General features: G+C 52.0%; 1 protein-coding gene across 2 annotated transcripts in view; it reads right to left on the bottom strand.

Moving 5' to 3' along the window:
• Positions 1 to 7753: 7753 nt before the first annotated feature.
• Positions 7754 to 17377, bottom strand: part of CEP89 (centrosomal protein 89) — a 75560-nt gene continuing 65936 nt past the window's right edge. For both annotated transcript variants that reach the window (XM_055311596.1, XM_055311597.1), the window contains exons 18-19: positions 13866 to 14035; positions 7754 to 8059 (exon numbers count right to left, since the gene is read on the bottom strand). In XM_055311596.1, the coding sequence (XP_055167571.1) occupies positions 7906 to 8059; positions 13866 to 14035 (324 nt within the window). In that variant the 3' untranslated portion in view covers positions 7754 to 7905. The remainder of the gene's footprint in view (positions 8060 to 13865; positions 14036 to 17377) is intronic.

Raw genomic sequence — 17377 nt, 5'->3', positions numbered from 1 at the left:
TGCTGGTCAGGGCGGGTGCCAAGCCCGCAGGACCGTGGGAGGGTCTTTCCCGCTCCCCTTTGGGGGTGACTGGGCTCTGGCCCCGCGGACCCGCCCTGCTCCGTCTGCACCTGCAGCCGCCCAGCTCCGTTTGGCCCCAGTCTGTGTTCATGGGATCGTGGGGCGGAGAAGGGGCTGCGCAAGCTCCCCAACCTGCTGGGGAAACTGAGGCCCCAGAGACAATGAAATATGTGAAGGCCCCGGAGCTCCGCCCCTGCCCCCCCATCCCAGAGGTCCGAGTGTGCTCAGAGGAGCTGGGGACAGACCCACCCTCCCGTCCCTCCCCTCCAGGGCTGACTCGGTGGCGGTGGCGGCTCTAATCCCTTGTTCTCAGCCGGGGAGCTTTGTACTGTTATCACCACCGCCTCCTCCGTGGTTTCTGTTGTTTCCGTTGTTTCGCGCTGGGCTAAATCTGACAGCATCTCACATAGAGACCAAAGGTCACAGGAAGGAGCAGGACAAGGCACAGGGGTCCCCAGGGAGCACTGTGGGGAGGGCAGGGCCTCAGGGCTGTCCCCAAAGCCATCTGGAGGACATGGGGACGCTCCCCTGCCCACCGTGCTCCCCGGGGGACGGGGGGGGGGCGGGGGGGCTCCGCCGCCACTGCCATCTGCCGCCCCAGACGCCCCGCCCGCAGGCCGGTTCCACCGGGCCCTGGCGCGCCTGTATCTGCACAAAACACTGCAGAACACTCCTGGGGTCAAAGTTGCCTCCAAAGGGCTGCTGTTCTCAACAGAAATCACGTGAGGAGGGCAGGGTGGGTGGCGGGTGGGAGGGCGACGCCCAGACCAGGCCGGTGGCCACGGGTGACTCAGCCTCTCCGCAGGCGCCCAGATCCGAATCTCGAATCTCGAGGGGGGCCGGTCCCGCACAGCCCCCCACGGCCGCGACAAGCGTGGGGCGCGCAGGGTTGGCCTGGTCTGGCCTCTGGGGCCTCTGCCGGGCGAGTGTGCACTTGCTAAGGGTCAGAAGTCGCTTCCGTGCCCCTGGGGTCGCCGGTGAGCACTGCCTTCCCCAGGCTGCCCTGTGTTGTCAGCTTTCCCCTGGCAGAGGGAGCGTTCAACTCCACTCAGGGGAGACAATCTGGATGTGCCCCCGCCCCGGGCTCCTGGAGACCTTGGCCCCCCCCTCGCGCGCCCGGCCCTCCCCCCCAGGGCCCAGGTGGCCCCCGCTGCCTGTTCCCCTCCGGGCGCTTCCCGACCCCTTGCACCCGTCCTTCTCGCACCCCCCCCTATTTCTCAAGGTTCTGGGAAGCTCTTGACCTTCACTCAAACGTGCTTGTGGTCTGCGCAGACGGACCCACGTCGCGTCTGCATTTTTCTTACCGTTTGGGATGTGGTGCGGCGGCCTCTTCGCGTCCCTTCTGCGGGAGCCCAGGCCCCAGCCCGTGCTGCGCAGCCTCCTGGCCTCTCTGGTCCTCCGAGCCCCCGAGCCCCCGGAGCAAGGCTCAGGCCCCCACGTCGTCGCTCCAACCCCGCCCAGGCCTGCCGTCGAGTTTCTCACACTGTCTTCTGTCGGGGCCGCGGGCCGTGTGCCTTCCCGCGGCGGCCGCTCGGGCTCCGGGCCTCCGGGCTGCGAGAGCAGAGAGCCCGGGCCTCCCGCTGCGGGCCTCCAGGCGGGAGAACCTGCGGGGAACCGGGGCGCGGGCTCCACGGTGGAGGTGGAGCGGCTGCCTTGGGCTCAGCGGGACCCCGGGGCCCCGGGATCGAGTCCTGCCCTGGGCTCCCTGCAGGCAGCCTGCCCCTCGCTCTGCCTGGTCTCTGCCTCTCTGTGTCTCTCACAAATAAAAAATATATATAAAAGAATCAGTGGAATGTGCCAAGTCCTTAAATGCCAAGGATTTACAGTCTCACCATAAAATAATTAGCACAGGAATTCCCTCCCTGCTTGTCACACGAGCTCCCTGTTTGCTCCTTCGCCCCAGATCCTCTCTGTCCCTGGGACTCTGGCTCACACGTCACCTACGTGGAGCCCCACGGTATCTGTCCTCGGTGCCCGAGACGCGTCACACGGCTCAGCACACGCGTGCTCCCGCGGTGCAGCGAGGCCGGCCCTCGGGCTTCACCCGGAAAGAATGGACACATCCCCACAAAAATGTCCTGCGGATGTTCCGAGCAGCGCCGGGCTCAGGCTCTCCGCGGGCGTGGGGAGGATGCGGGGAGGACGCGGGGAGGACGCGGGGAGGACTCGGGGTCCAGTTTCTCGTTTGGATGCGGGACACCGAGGTCTGTACTGCTGGTGCGGAGCCCGCGGAGAACCCACGGGGAGGGGCGCTCGGGGGGCTCGGTGGCCGAGTGTCGCCTTGGGCTCAGCCTGAGACCCCAGAGTCCCGGGATCGAGTCCCACATTGGTGTCCCCGCAGGGAGCCTGCTTCTCCCTCCACCTGGGTCTCTGCCTCTCTCTGTGTCTCATGAATAAATAAACTTTTTAGAAAAAAGAAAAAGGACAGGTTGCCCAGAGTGACCCCGACTTTGGATCTGGGAACACCTAGGCGTGTGTGTCCCCCTGGAGGGAGGGAACCCCACCCACCGAGCCCAGCCACTTGAGGAATCCGGGAGGTGACGGTCGGGGTCACCCCAGTGCTGAGGGTGCCAGACACTTGGCAAGGCCTGGCTGCTGCGAGGGGCTCCCTCCGTCTGCGCCCCGCTCATGGCCCTCAGCCTGGGGCATCCACGCCTCGCCCGACCCCCGGTTTCTGCAGGCTACACCAGGGCCTCTGTCCCGGCGCCGCGGGCCCCTCCACGGGACAAGTCCTCGCTGGACTCCGAAGGCCCTTCTGCACGGAGGCATTTCCTGTGGTTCCCCAGGCCTCCCTGCACCGGGCCCCGCACCCCGAGGGTGACCTCAGGAGGCCCTGCTCGGTGGGTGTCAAGACCAGGGCCGGGGCGCGGCCGCCACACACCAGGGTCCCCGGGCTCCACGGAAGCCCCCGAGGCCACACGGGCTCTGGTGCCACCCAGGCCTTGATGGGGACAAGCTTTTTGTGAAGGACGACAGAGCCAGTTCCAGAAGGAGCTGGGGGGGGGGGGCGGCTGCATCTGGACGGGGGGATCCCGGGCTCTGTCCTCCCCCTGCCCTGGGCCCTGGGGCCCTTGTGCCGCGCCCGTGGCCACTCCCCTCCTGTCCATCGGGGGGTGCTCACCTCTGGGCACCTCGGGGTGCAGGACGCAGCAGGCCGAGTGGGCGCGGCCCCGCGTGTCTGTGTCCCCAAGCCTCTGGAAGCCTCCCTCCTCCCCAGGCCTCCCCCACGCCTCCTGGGATCACAGCAGAGGGGAGGGGCTGGCCCCGAGTCCACCGGGCCCCTTCGGGTCCCCAGAGACACAGGCGACCCCAAGGCCCCGTGCCCCGAAGCCTCTGGCCTGAGCGCCACCCGCCGCTCCCAGGCTGACCAGGGCGCATCCCAAGTTTGCCTTCATCTCAGTCTTAGATCCTGTTTACTTTCCCGAAACTTTACTAGAATTCTTTTTTTTTTGTTTTGTTATAAGATTTTATTTATTTATTCATGAGAGACACAGAGAGAGAGAGAGAGAGAGAGAGGAGAGAGGCAGAGACACAGGCAGAGGGAGAAGCAGGCTCCATGCAGAGTCCGATGCGGAACTCGAACCCAGGACCCCGGGGTCACGACCTGGGCCTCCTCAGCACCCCTGTTTCAAAAACAGTAAACGTGTGGCACCTGGGTGGCCTGGTTGGCCGAGTGTCTGCCTTCAGCTCAGGCCGTGACCCCGGGGTCCTGGGATCGAGTCTCTCGTCGGGCTCCCCGCAAGGAGCCTGCTTCTCCCTCTGCCTGTGTCTCTGCCTCTCTTTGTGTCTCATGAATAAATTTTTTAAAAATTATAAAAAAAAACAAGAAAAGCCCACGCACGGGCTAGTGGGGGGAGCAACAGCAGTTCCCGTGCCTCTGAGTCAGCGGGAGCAGTTTCCAACTGCGAATGTCTCTGGGGCCCCAGCGCCCGCGTACATTCGCCCCCAGGGGACGCGGTGCCCGGCGCCAACGCCACCCAACCGGATCCAAACCGTATTGTGCTGCGACTCGCTGTGCTGGCTCAGCCGCACGGGAAGGGCCCCTGTCCATGTGGGGGCCTCATCGGCCAGGTGCCCTCCCTCCCTCCGTCCTTGCCTCCCTGCATCCCTTGGTCCTTCCATCCCTGCATCTCTCTATCCCTGCATCCCTCCCGTCTCTCCATCCCCACTCCCTCCATCCCTCCATCCTGCCATCCCTCCATCCCACTGTCCCTCCATCCCTCTAACCCGCTGTCCCTCTGTGCCCAGTGTCACAGCAGGTGTCTCCTCGTGGAGGCCGCTGACGGACACCCACGGCGCCCTTGTCCGCCGCTGCCTCGGTTCTGGTGGCTGAAGTGCGTCCCCCGCGCTCCGGCCTCCTGGCACGTGTTCACCCCCCCCCCCCGCTGCCCCGCGGCCTCCGTGGGCCGAGAGCCGCTCCCCACCCTCAGGCGAAGAGCTCACTAGTCGGCGTCCAGCGTGTTCTTCCTGTGGCTCGTGCTCCTGGGCGCACCTCGAGACCCCCTTCCCGGGGCGCCTGGGGGGCTCAGTCGAGGCCTGACTCTTGCTGTTGGCTCAGGTCACGATCTCAGGGTGGGGAGATCGAGCCCCATGTCGGGCTCCACGCTCAGCGGGGAGCCTGCTGGAGACTCTCCCTCTCCCTCTGCCCCCTTCCTGCTCGCTCTCTCTCAAACAGATAAATAAAATCTAAAAAAAAGAAAGAAAAAAGAAATCCTCCCTGACCCAGGGTCATCAACTACCTAGAAGCTTAGTTGTGACTTTCACACTTAGGTCCGAACACAACTGTCCAAGAGAAGTATCCTGTGAGTCACATACGTGGTTTAAAGGTTTCCAGGGGTCACAGTTTTTTTTTTTTAAGTAGAAACGAAAACCAAAGCAGGTGAAATAATCAATTTTCTGAATAGATTTTATTTTACCTAATACACACAAAACATTCTCTCAACATATAACCAGGTATAAAAATCACTGGTGAGGGGGTCCCTGGGTGGCGCAGTGGTTTGGCGCCTGCCTTTGGCCCAGGGCGTGATCCTGGAGACCCGGGATCTAATCCATCGGGCTCCCGGTGCATGGAGCCTGCTTCTCCCTCTGCCTGTGTCTCTGCCTCTCTCTCTCTCCCTCTCTCTCTCTCTCTCTCTGTGACTATCATAAATAAATAAAAATTAAAAAAAAATCACTGGTGAGGTGTTTTCCATTCTTTTCATCATGAGCCTTCGGAGTCTGGTGCATGTTTTGTTTATAGCGCATCTCAATTTGGGGGCTAGATTTTCATCAGAAATCCTTGATCTATACCTAGGTTAACCTTTTAAAATTCATTCAGTGGAGGGGCCACCACTTGCTTAAGCGTCTGCCTTCGGCTCAGGTCTTGATCTCAGGGTCCTGGGTTGGGGCCCACACTGGGCTCCCTGCTCGGCGGGGAGCCTGCGTCTCCCCCTCCCTCTGCCTGCCGCTCCCCCTGCTTGTGCTGTCAGATAGATAACATCTTTAAAAAAATTTTTACAAATGTATTCCGTTGAAAAGCTACATGCTGACGCCCACGTGTCCCAGCGCACACCGAAGCTTTCCTGAGACTGACCCTGCTGGCTCTGGAAACCCAGGCCCTGGGGTCCTCTCCTGCTCTTCTCTTGGCTCTAAAACAGATTTCTTGTCTCAGACCCGGAGGCTAGAAGTCCCAAATCCAGAGGTGGGCAAGGGCCTCGCTCCCTCTGAACCCCGAGGAGGGGGCTCCTGCAGGGCCTCTTCCTAGCTTCTGGGGTCGCCAGCACCCCCTGTTGTCTTTGGCCCGCAGCAACACCTGCCCGACCTGACTGCTGTCGCCTGGCGTCCTCCCTGCGTGTCTGGTTTCAGGGGCACCAGCCACCTGCATGGGGGAGGCCGGGGGACTGACCCCGCTCCAGTCGGACCTAAGTGCATCTGCAACAAGCCTCTTTTCCAAATCGTCCCCTTCTGAGGTCCCAGGGGTCGCCTGTGAGGTGGCTGTGACCGCACAGCCCAGCACGGGCCACCCCTGGGGACCGGAGCCGGAGGGGCGCACAGCAGCCGGCGTGGGGACATGGGAGGGGCAGAGACTGATCCGGGCTGTGCCGGGAAAGTACTATTATTATCTTTTGTTTTGGGGAGGCTAAGATCACGGCCCTGTTTCTGAGCAGTGGGGTTTTTGAGGGTCCACGCGGGCTTCCCCGTAGCTCCCACGGCAGCCACGAGGTGGGGGGGCCGTCGTTTCCCTCCGAGCACCTAGCACGGCCTGCGACCACATCTGCCCTCGCCCCTGCTGTTCCCCACGCGGCGCACGGACGTAAGCACTGCATGGATGCCTGCTGAATACACAGGCTGCGTTGAAAGAAATACACATCGAGACGGAGAATGCTCCTGTCCCCCCACCCGGGGGACGCACCGGTCTCAGAGTGGCCGCTGGGGAGGGGACAGCCTTTCCCATTCTCGGCGCTTGAGGGGCAGGCACCCCTTCCCACCCTCGGGCCCTCTGGCGGCAGATCAACTGCAAACCGAGGGCCGCCCCTTGCCCGCTGTCCCCCCAAAGTCACAGCCGCATCCACCGCGGCCTGGACTCCCCAGGCTACTGGCTAAGAGCACAGGCCGCAGGCTCACCTGTGCTCCTGGGACCCGCTTTATAACTGCTCGCCTGGTTCTGGAGCCATTGACTCAGCGGGACCAAGAAGGAAGGGCACCGCCTCCTGCTCCGGTTGGAACCTGCAGGGTGAAGCCCAAGGGGAGGGGAGCCCCCCGGCAATCCAGGCCCCAGGCCCACCCCGGCCTCTACCCCGGCCTCCACCCCACTGCCCCTCTCCTAGGAGGCGGGAAAGCGACAGGAGTGACCAGAGCGGCCCTCTACGAATATGGCAACAGCAGGGTTCCCGTGACAAGCCACGGGGGCGCGGGGCATCCCGCCTGCGTGGAGGCCAGAGAGCGACTGGGCCCCCGCGGCCCACTGGTCACACAGTGTGACATCCCCGCGAGTCTCCCCACCTCTGGTAAAATGAAAATAAATTACAATAAAATGTAAAACAGCTGAGATCTTCCATCTCAGCTCCCAACCAGCGCTCAGAGGCCACACGGGAACTTTCTGCCCAGCCAGGGGCCTGTGCCAGCCTGTGCGCCCCGAGCCCAGGCAGGGGTGAGCTGGGAGGGCTTGGTCATGGGGTGCGGCAGCCGGGATCCTGCTCCCTGCTGGGCAGCCAGCAGGTCGGGGCCAAGCCGTGCCAGGGGTGGGCACCACCAGCAGGAGGCGCCAGGGGTTGGCCCCGCGGGGGGCCCAGCCGGCCCAAGGAGGGGCCCGGGAGCAGCAGGACCCTGGCCCCTGGCGGCCAGGCAGCGACCCCACCTTGGCACTGGGTGGCCCCAGAAAAATCGCCTTTCCTGGAGGCTGAGGAGGGCAGGGACGGGGCAGGGGCACCTTGCAGAGCTTACTAGGCCGTGAGGGCTGGCACCCGTCTTTCCCCAAATGCTAAAACGGCGCCCAGAGCACCTGCCAGCACCGCCACTGCCTGCAGCGTGAGCACCCGGTGCCCCAAGCTGTTCCCTTGGGCCCTTGCCCGGTGGCAGACCTGGGAGCCCGGGGTCAGGCCCGCCCAGGAGGTCACCATCACCCAGAGCCACGGCAGCCAGAGGCCACGTACTGGCACAGCAGCTCGGCACCGTGCTCCCCAAATAAAGCAAAATGTGCAAACACAGATCACATTTCTGAGAGCTTTACTTCTCTGGCGCGCCCCAGAGGGGAGACGCTGCAGCAGGAGGCGGGGGTTCGCCCTCCCCGTGCACCTCTGGGTCCTGGGTAAAAGCAGGGCTCTGGGCGGGGGGTCCCGGTCACCGGTCCTCGCACGGGCTGTGGCTTCACGTCACCGTGGTTGGGGCCATGGCCCAGGGTGCCCCCCCGGTGCCGTCCCACACACCCGGCCTCTCCAGCGCGACCTGCAGCAGCTCGCGGATTCTCTGGTTTTCCTTGGAGGTAGACTGCCAAACCACCTCGAGCTCGCCTTCCATTTCTCTGAGGGAGATACACAAAAAAAAGGGAAAAGTTTAAAATAGCACAAGGAGAAAAATATTTCTAGAGCCCTTAGGAATCCTAAAGTGGCAAGAACTCCAAGGGAAGAATGCTTGATGTCAGAGAACAGATCCCATGGTGCCTGCGTTCTGAGGCAAAGGCTGCTGGTGTTGAATAAAACGCTGAGGTCCTCTGGGAAGAGAATAAATACTGAGTTGTGCCTTTTCCTTTATTTTGGACCTTTGCTCTCTATAGAATTAACACGTAGAAGAATAAAATACAGTGACTGCGTGGACTGACCCATAGCACAAGGGCCCGGCTGTGGGTGCCCGCATTGCACGAATCCTGCAAGTCTCCCTGTGTCCCCACTACCTGTCCCCACTGGGACCTGGCCGACCCTCAGGCACCTCTCACAACACCCAGCCACAGAGCCAATGAGGGTCCTGGCCATTAGGAGTTAGTCTGGGGGTGAGGAGGGGACTGTGTGGTGTGGGGCTCGTCGCTGAGGACACAGAGAAGACTGGCCTAGTCAGACTTCATGCCGGGGTGAGCACCCAGAGGGACCAAGGTGCACACGTAAAGGAAGAGGCTCTGTGACAGGTACCATGGGGAGCGCTGGGGAAACAAGGCCGACAAGATATTCATGTCCTCGTGGGGCCATGGGCTCCTGGGGGAACAGACCAGGGCCCCAGCTACCACCTCACAGGACAGAGGACCCAATGGGAGAGTGAGGGGGACCAGTCCCAGCCCGGCGGGAACAGTGGGCCACATGTAGGAGGGCAGGTGGCGAGGCCAGCTCCTTTGCTGACATGGCCCAGTGGTTATGGAAGGTGCTACCAAGTGCACTGAGTGCTGCTGTTTGAGGAGGACAATGGCATTCAGGGAGGCCAGCAACGTGCCCACTTGTCCAGCATCATTCCTCTTGTGAACTGTTGCTTTCTCTGAGACCCTCTAAAGTCCACTGAATGTTGGGCGCTATTTAATTAAACTGTGTTTAAAAAAGAACCCCACATTTCTCTTTTCTGGACTACATGTTTGATAAATCACAGCAATCATGATCAATGTTTGGCCAAACTCAAAACAAGAATAGGAAATCTCTAAAGGCAGAAGAGAATAAAGACTAAGCTGCAAGCACACATGCAGGCAATGTGTGTTGGTATTGCTTACTGTTTCGAGGACAAAAGCCTGTGCCAGAAAGCCCCCAGGGCTCACACGTATCCACCTTTCTCCCCTTCTTCCTAGAAACACTCTGAACTACGTGTTCCTCAACTGGGCAGGTAAGTAGAGGTACACAAAGGGCCCTCAATGTTCCAGTGATGTTAGAACAGCCTATTTTCAAAATTAATAATGAAATTAAAAGTGGCTCCAGGTTGGGAATATGCTCTAGCACCAAAGAGAAGCAAATGCAAACTTTCTATAGAGGAAAAACCACCTTAATTGACAACCTTAGGATTCCACAGATTAAATGCAACTGTATACATGTTCATAGTTAAAAAGCTACTGTACATAGAAAGAAACAAGCCACATAGAGCAAGAGCCAAAACAAAAACAAATTTAAGCTCCCCTAAATTTCAGATATTGAAAAAATAACTGCAAATGAAATGTTAAAAGAAATAAAAGATGTTTTTAAAATAAGCAAAGACCAAGAATTTATTTTAAAAACAAATAGGCAGCTTTTTAAGAGAACCGAGTAGAATTGAAAATGAAGTACACTGTTCTTGAAATAACACCCCCCTCCAAAAAAAAAAAAAAAACCCCAAAAACCAAACAAAACAAAAAAACCTGATGGCTGGGTTAAACACTACACTGAACACAGCTGAAGAGAGAACTAGTAAACAGGAATATTGAGCGAAAGAATTACCCAGAATGCGGACCTTAAAAACAAGGGGGAGAAAATTTAAGACAAGGCATGTAGAGGATTCAGTAAGAAGGTCCAACATACATTTAATCTGAGCTCCAGAAGGACATTTAGAAAGAATAAGGAGAAATGATTTAAGAAATAATGACTTATTTTAAGAAAAGAGAGTTTTCTAGACTAATGAAAGACACAAAACCACAGATAGAATAATTTACACCAACCAGACAAGCAAAAAGAAGCCTCCAGATAAACACATACCTAAGAAATTACAGAATACAAGTGACAGAAGAGATCTTTTAAAAAAAATTATTTATATATGGGAGAGAGAGAGCAGACAAGCAGGGGAAGGGGCAGAAAGAGAGGGAAAGAATCCCAAGCAGACTCCCAGCTGAGTGCAGAGCCTTACAGGGGCTCAATCTCACAACCCTGTGATCACGACCTGAGCTGAAACCAAGAGTTGGATGCTTAACCAATTGAGCCCCCCAGCCGCCTCAGGTCAATTATTTTTAAAAATGACAAAAGGCTCATCAGGGACTTGTCAAAACAGACTTCTTAAACAGAGAACACAGAATATGCTGAGAAAAAAAGACTGTCAAGGTAAAATTCTGTAGTTAGCAAAAATGATCTTACAAGGATGAAGGAGAAATGTGGACATTTTCAGATAAACAGAAACTAAGAAAGCTTACTCCCAATAGACTCTTACTAAAGAAACTTCTAAATGATGGGTTTTAGGAGGAAGGAAACTAACCTGAGAAATAAAGTCTGAGATGTAAGAGAGAATACGTTAAGAGATAAACTAAGGAAATGAGAAAAGTTTAAGAGTTTATTTGAGCAAAACTCAACTAATATTGGGCAGCACCCTGCCTCGCAGAGAGAAAGAGCTCCGAGGAGCTGTACAAAATAAAAGACTTTTATAGGCAAAAGGGAGCAGGAACAAGGAAGTTGTACTAGGCAAAAATGGGGGTGGTTATTGCGAAGTTACTCTCCTTTAGGGGATGGCAGGGTCAACCAGGCACAGGACCTAACTAGTGCCAACTGGGAAATATTTATTTATTTTATTTATTTATTTATTTATTTTTATTTATTTATGATAGTCACAGAGAGAGAGAGAGAGGCAGAGACATAGGCAGAGGGAGAAGCAGGCTCCATACACCGGGAGCCCGACGTGGGATTCGATCCTGGGTCTCCAGGATTGCGCCCTAGGCCAAAGGCAGGTGCTTAACCGCTGCGTCACCCAGGGATCCCCCAACTGGCAATTATTGATTGACTAGTTAAAGATTCCCTCCTGGTAGAGCCAAAATTGTAATTAAACCCAGTCTTGCTTTGGTGATGTGAGGCCCATTTTGGGTCTGTTGTCTTGTTTTAATAATAATCAGTAAGTAAAGAAATCGGTACCTATGGGTACGTCTAAATAAAGAACTGTATAGAAACCAGTAACATATAATTTGGGGGGGGGCTAATGATAATGATATAAAATAGATCTTTGTTTTTCACTTTTATCTACCTAATGACAACTAGGCACCAACATCATATACCTTGAGGGGGGTAAGAATTAGATAAGAGCATTAGATCTTGTGTTGGGGGAAAGAAATGTAGAGATGTTAAATCTATTTATTTTTGTTTTGTTTTGAGCCCACCATAGGGCTTGAACTTACAAGCCTGAGACCAAGACCTGAGTTGAAAGATCAAGAGTTGGTAACCAAAACCAAGTGAGCCAACCAGGACCCCCTAAATTTAGATTTTTTAAAAAAGATTTTATTTATTCATGAGAGAGAGAGAGAGAGAGAGAGAGAGAGAGAGACGGATGCAGGCTCCATGGAGGGAGCCTGATGTGGGACTTGATCCCAGGACTCCAGGATCATGCCCTGGGCCAAAGGCAAGCGCTAAACCACTGAGCCACCCAGAGATCCCCCTAAATTTAGATTTTTAATGCTAAATATCCATGGTAAAATTTCAATGGTAACCACTGAAAGTACAGAAATGGAATGCACAGGGGCACCTGGGTGGCTCAGTAGGTTAAGTGTCTGTCTTCAGCTCAGGTCATGATCTCAGGGGATTTAGCCCTACATGTGCTCTGTCAAATAAACGAAATCTTAAAAAAAGGGAGGGGGGGGATCCCTGGGTGGCTCAGCGGTTCAGCTCCTGCCTTTGCCCAAGGTGTGGTCCTGGGGTCCCAGGATCGAGTCCCGCATCAGGCTCCCGGCATGGAGCCTGCTTCTCCCTCTGCCTGTCTCTGCCTCTCCTTCTCTCTCTCTTTCTATCATGAATAAATAAATAAAAAATCTAAAAAAAAAAAAAAAAAGGAAAGAAAGAGAATGCATAATTCTCAAACCATTTAAGGACAGATGTGGAATGAGGGAGAAAGTGAAAAACAAAGTGCCATTTTATTAATGGGACTCCAAACCTCCTGTCTGGCAAGAAATTTGGTATTGGCCCAACTTTTTACAAAGCAGCCATTTATGGTGGTGAGAACTTCTGTGACTACAAAAAACACGATAGTAAGACTTCATTCAGCCTTACACTTAGAAGCATCTGGGTGATGGAAAACAAACAGGTATCTGCATTCTGGCTGACGTCCAATACCCGGATCCTCCTAGAACTTGGAGAAAATCCCAAGACTGTATTATGATTCTTCTGCATGTATCAGTTTATATCCCAATCTCTCAAAGACAGCACGGCCATTGTGAAAGGGCGGACTCAAGTATGAAACCAAAACAACATGAGGGACCAACCAAGTTCACCTGCAACCTTCTCCGGACCAGGCGACATTCTCTGGTGAAGTTTATAACACGCTGGAAACGCTTCCTCTAGCATGTGTTTAAAGGATGCAGTGTAACTAACTGATTCAGTACCTTACAGATACAGAAAACATAATGCACCCACATTCTTAGGATTATGATCTTACAAAAAAGGAATCATCAGATTTTTAAATCCCCAGAAATGAAAAAAAAAAAAAGAAGAAGAAAAGAAAAAGAAAGAACAGAAATGAGACATTTAATCAAAAACCCCCCCAAGAAAATTGAATAAAACAAAAGTATCAGAGAATAGAAAAGAGGGAAAGACAATGAGAGGCCTGGACTGATTTAAGAAGTCCAATATTCAAACAATGAGTTCTTTTTTTTTTTTTAATTTTGTTTACTTCAGAGTAAGCAAGAGAGAGAGAGCACAGGAGCAGGGGCAGAGGGAGAGGTAGAGGCAGACTCCCTGCCGAGCAGGGAGCCCGACATGGGGCTCAATCCTGGGACCCCAGGACCATGACCTGAGTCACTGGCAGATGCTTAACCGACTGAGCCACCCAGGTGCCCCCACAATGAGGAGTTCCAAAAGGGGGATTAAAGAAAATGAGCACAGTGTGGTGACTGCAGGTAACCATGCTGTGCTGTACACTGGAAAGTTGCTAAGAGGGTGGATTTTCAATGTCCCCACCATAACCACCGCCACTGCCACCAGCACAACGAGATGGCAGTTAGGGGAGGTGAGGGAGGTGCTAACTAACCTGACGGCAGTGGTCATTTCACAAGATGTACCTGTATCAAATCACCACCTTATACACCTCAACCTTACACAATCCTGTACGTCAACGGCTGGGGGGAAGAATTTAAAAAGAAAATGAGCAAATAAAAATCAAGACCAATATTACATTCAGATTAAATTTGAATGTAAAAAATAAACAAAACAGGGAAGCCTGGGTGGCTCAGCGGTTGAGCGTCTGTCTGGCTCAGGGCATGATCCCGGGGTCCTAGGATCGAGTCCCGCATCGGGCTCCCCTCGGGGAGCCTGCTTTTCCCTCTGCCTGTGTTTCTCCCTCTCTCTGTCTCTCATGAATAAATAAATAAATAAATAAAATCTTAAAAAAAATTTTTAAAATAGAACAGGTCCAGAGGGTTTCACTAGAAAGTTCTAGCAAATATTCAAAACTAAGCCTGCTCTATGGGGCTGGGGTGGCCATACCTCTTCTGCTGCAGGGCCTGGTCTAGGATATCCTGCTTGTCTTGCAGCATCCGATGGAGGTGCCTCATCTCTTGCTGGTACTGGGCTGTCTTGCTGGCAAAGTCTTCCTGCTGCGCTGTCAGGCGGTGACTGATGTCACCCACTTTCAGTGCCGCCTGCTTCTTGTACCCCTGGGGGGAGGAGGAGGCACCGAGTGAGCGAGGGCATGCTGCCTGTGGCCCCAGGGATGGCTTCCCAGACGCATACCCTCCCCATCTGGGCTATCAGAGCCCCCAGAGAGGATGAAAACACCCCTGAATAAATCTGATCTGGGAGGGCAAGTCTGCATCATAAAAGTCAGAGAAAAATAAAACAAGGAATGTCAAGTATCGTATAAAACCAAATTTCTAGTGTGCATCATGCCATTTTTTACACGCTACAAATAAAAACAGACCAAGCTGGCAAGGTTTGTTACACTTATTGGTAAAGAGATGACAGAGATAAAAGCCGGGTTCATAGATTTTCCTTTTACATTTTTATTGTATAGTATTTAAGGTTATGACTTCCCTCTGAGCATTTCTAAAACTGCTGTCACATAGATGCTAATTTTTAGTTCACGCAGATTCAATTCCGTGTAGAAGCTGACAGTTTATACATCCTCTCTGACCCAGGTGTTGGTCTACCTCATGGTTTTCACATTTTCAGGTAAAAGAATATTTTTTTGCTTTCTGATTTTGTGTTTCTGGTTCTCATCTTTTTGATCAACAAATGTGCCTTTTAAAAAAAAAACAACAACAAATGTGCCTTATTTCTACTCTCGGGGGTTGATTTTTTTTTTCGTAGTCAATCAACAATCAATTGTTCTGTGTAAATATACATACATTCCCCTAAATAAACCTTATAGATTACGTTGTTAGATCTTCTGTATCCTTAGTTCCTTTTGTTTAATCTCTTGATCTGTCTTGGACCAAGAGATTAAAGCTATTAACCATGTTTCCATTTCTCTTTGCATGTCCTATAGTCTGTACTTTATATATCCGCTATGTTTATTTAGTGCAGAGATATTTCTAGCTACTCTATACTATTAATTGCAGTCTTTTATATTAGAAGAGCTCCTTTTTTTCTTTTTTTTTTGTCTCATTTAGTGCTTTTCTCCCAAACTCCATCTCGGCACGTATAAAGGTTGCAACCTCCTTTCTTTTAGTTTGCACAAATCCAGATGATCTTTACTCATCCTTTTACTCTTCAGCTTTCTGATGTACTTTGTTTCAGACTGGCTCTTGGCTCTATCATGGAATACTGTTTGCTTCACTATCCAATCCAAAAAAAACTGTTTTCTTTTAATGGGTGAATTAAGCCCATTCCCATTGATTTATCAATTTTGTTATTTCATTAACCTACATACATTTTTAAAGACTTTAATGTAGTCCATCTTCTCTGTTCTTTTCACTGTTGTAATTCTACTGTTTAGGAATGGATCTCTGGATTCTTGTGGTGACTTTTATTCTCATGCCTCTAGATTACATCTCCTTAGTCCACTCATTTATCAAAGGTAACGTAATGTTGGCTCACAACGATCTTTTCTTCCCCTACTTAAATGTGCTTAAGCTTCTCCTTGCTTTTTCAGCTTGAAATGATATCCTCTGAACTCTCCGTTATGACAATATGAAGCAATCAGCTAGTTTGCTCTACTTTCTACTTTCCTACCGCCCTCACCTACCAGTTTTTCCTTGGTTGCATTAATTCCACGTTGTCAAAAAACATGTATGTTTTATTCCATCGGCCTTATCCCAGCTTCGCTGAAGTCTTAGTTCCGAGTTAAATATATCCTTTGCTCGATACCAGTACTTTTCTGAAATTTGCCCAATTGTTTCTTGACAGGCTGAACTCAAGCTGATTAATCTTTAGGTGAGATTTATGGGAAAAATGTGCCCGGAGCTCTTACTCGGTCAAAACTGTCTGAAGAGTAGCTTGGTTGGATGGAAACATCCTTGGCTCATACTCTGTTTCCTTGAATATTTATAGAAGGCATTGCTCTTGGCATTCAGCATTACTGTTGAGAACTATGATGCCGACATGGGTTTTTTTTTCTTATGACTTGGCCTTTTGCCTGGGTGTCCAAGGTTTTCTTTATATATATATATATTTATTTATTTATTTATATTTATATATAAAATATATATATATTAATATATATTTTAAGATTTTATTTATTTATCTGAGAGAGGGAGAGAGAGGGGGTGGGGAGCAGAGGGAGAGGGACAAGCAGACTCTGTGCTGAGCACGGAGCCTGATGTGGGGCTCGATCCTATGACCCCGATATCACAACCTGAGCTGAAACCAAGGGTTGGACGCTCAACTGACTGAGCCACCCAGGCACTCCTGTCTCTGTCTTTAAAAGATTTTATTTTTAAGTAATCTCCACACCCAAGGCAGGGCAAGAAACCCAACCCCGAGATCAAGAGTCACATGCTCCACCGTCTAAGCCAGCCAGGCCCCCCTTCTTTCTTTGTCTTAAAGTCCTTTCAGTATGTAGATTCAAGTCTTCATTTATTTCAGAAAGGTTTTTATGAATTATTGTTCAGAACTGTTTTGATTTCTTCTTTGGGGACTCTTAACAATAAGCACATTGAATGTCTTATCCCTCTCTACTGCATTCTTTTTACATCTTTACTTCCACCTTTCTGTCTTTAAATTGCTCATTTCTCTCTTTATGTCCTTGTCGCACATTTAAGGTATCTTTCTCCTTGTGTTCCCTGTAATTTCATCTGCATCTCTGAAGCAGTTGTTCCTTTCCTTCTATTTCTTCCCTGAGTTGTGTCAATTCCAGGTCACATCTGCCTTTGACCACCTATCTCTGCTTTGTAGGATTTCCTCCTCGATTTGATGGCTTTATTAAGTTTTATTTTATTTTTCAAGATTTTATTTAAATTCAAGTTAGTTTGCATATAGCATAGTATTAGTTTCAGGGGTAGAATTTGGTGATTCATCAGTTGCATATACCACCAGTTATCATTCCATCATGTGTCCTCCTTAATGCCCATCCCCCAGGTACCCCATTCCCTCACCCACAGTCCCTCCAGTGACCCTCAGTTTTCCCTACATTTAAGAGTCTCTTGAGGTTCGCCTTCCTCTCTGTCTTATTTTATTTTTAAGTTTTAGCTTTCCAGCTACCTATCTATCTCCTTACTTATCTACCTATCAGTTCACTTTTGGGTATAGTTTATAATTTTGATCTTTGTGGCAACATTATTTCTGATGCCTTTTCTTCATGTGCAGGAAAATTGTACTTCTATTTTTCTTATTTTTCTCTGGAGGCCCATGAATCCCTCTGGGATGAGATGAGGTTCCCGGGAGGGTGCAGCATGATGGGCTGGGCTAACTTCCAGGCTTTCCAAACCACCCCTCTAGTAGCCCCTTCTCAGGCCTCTGAATCCAGCTTGATTTGGAAGAGCTCCTGCCTGCAGCTCTATTTTTCTCAGATCACAACACAGCCCTGATTTCAAAGGTGACATCTTCGCTTTGGGGAGTCC

Source organism: Nyctereutes procyonoides, unplaced genomic scaffold (assembly GCF_905146905.1).
Source record: "Nyctereutes procyonoides isolate TBG_1078 unplaced genomic scaffold, NYPRO_anot_genome, whole genome shotgun sequence".
NCBI classification, from domain to species: Eukaryota; Metazoa; Chordata; class Mammalia; order Carnivora; family Canidae; genus Nyctereutes; species Nyctereutes procyonoides.
The sequence above is the reverse complement of the archived record's forward strand: the minus strand, read 5'-3'. Positions and strand labels throughout refer to the sequence as shown.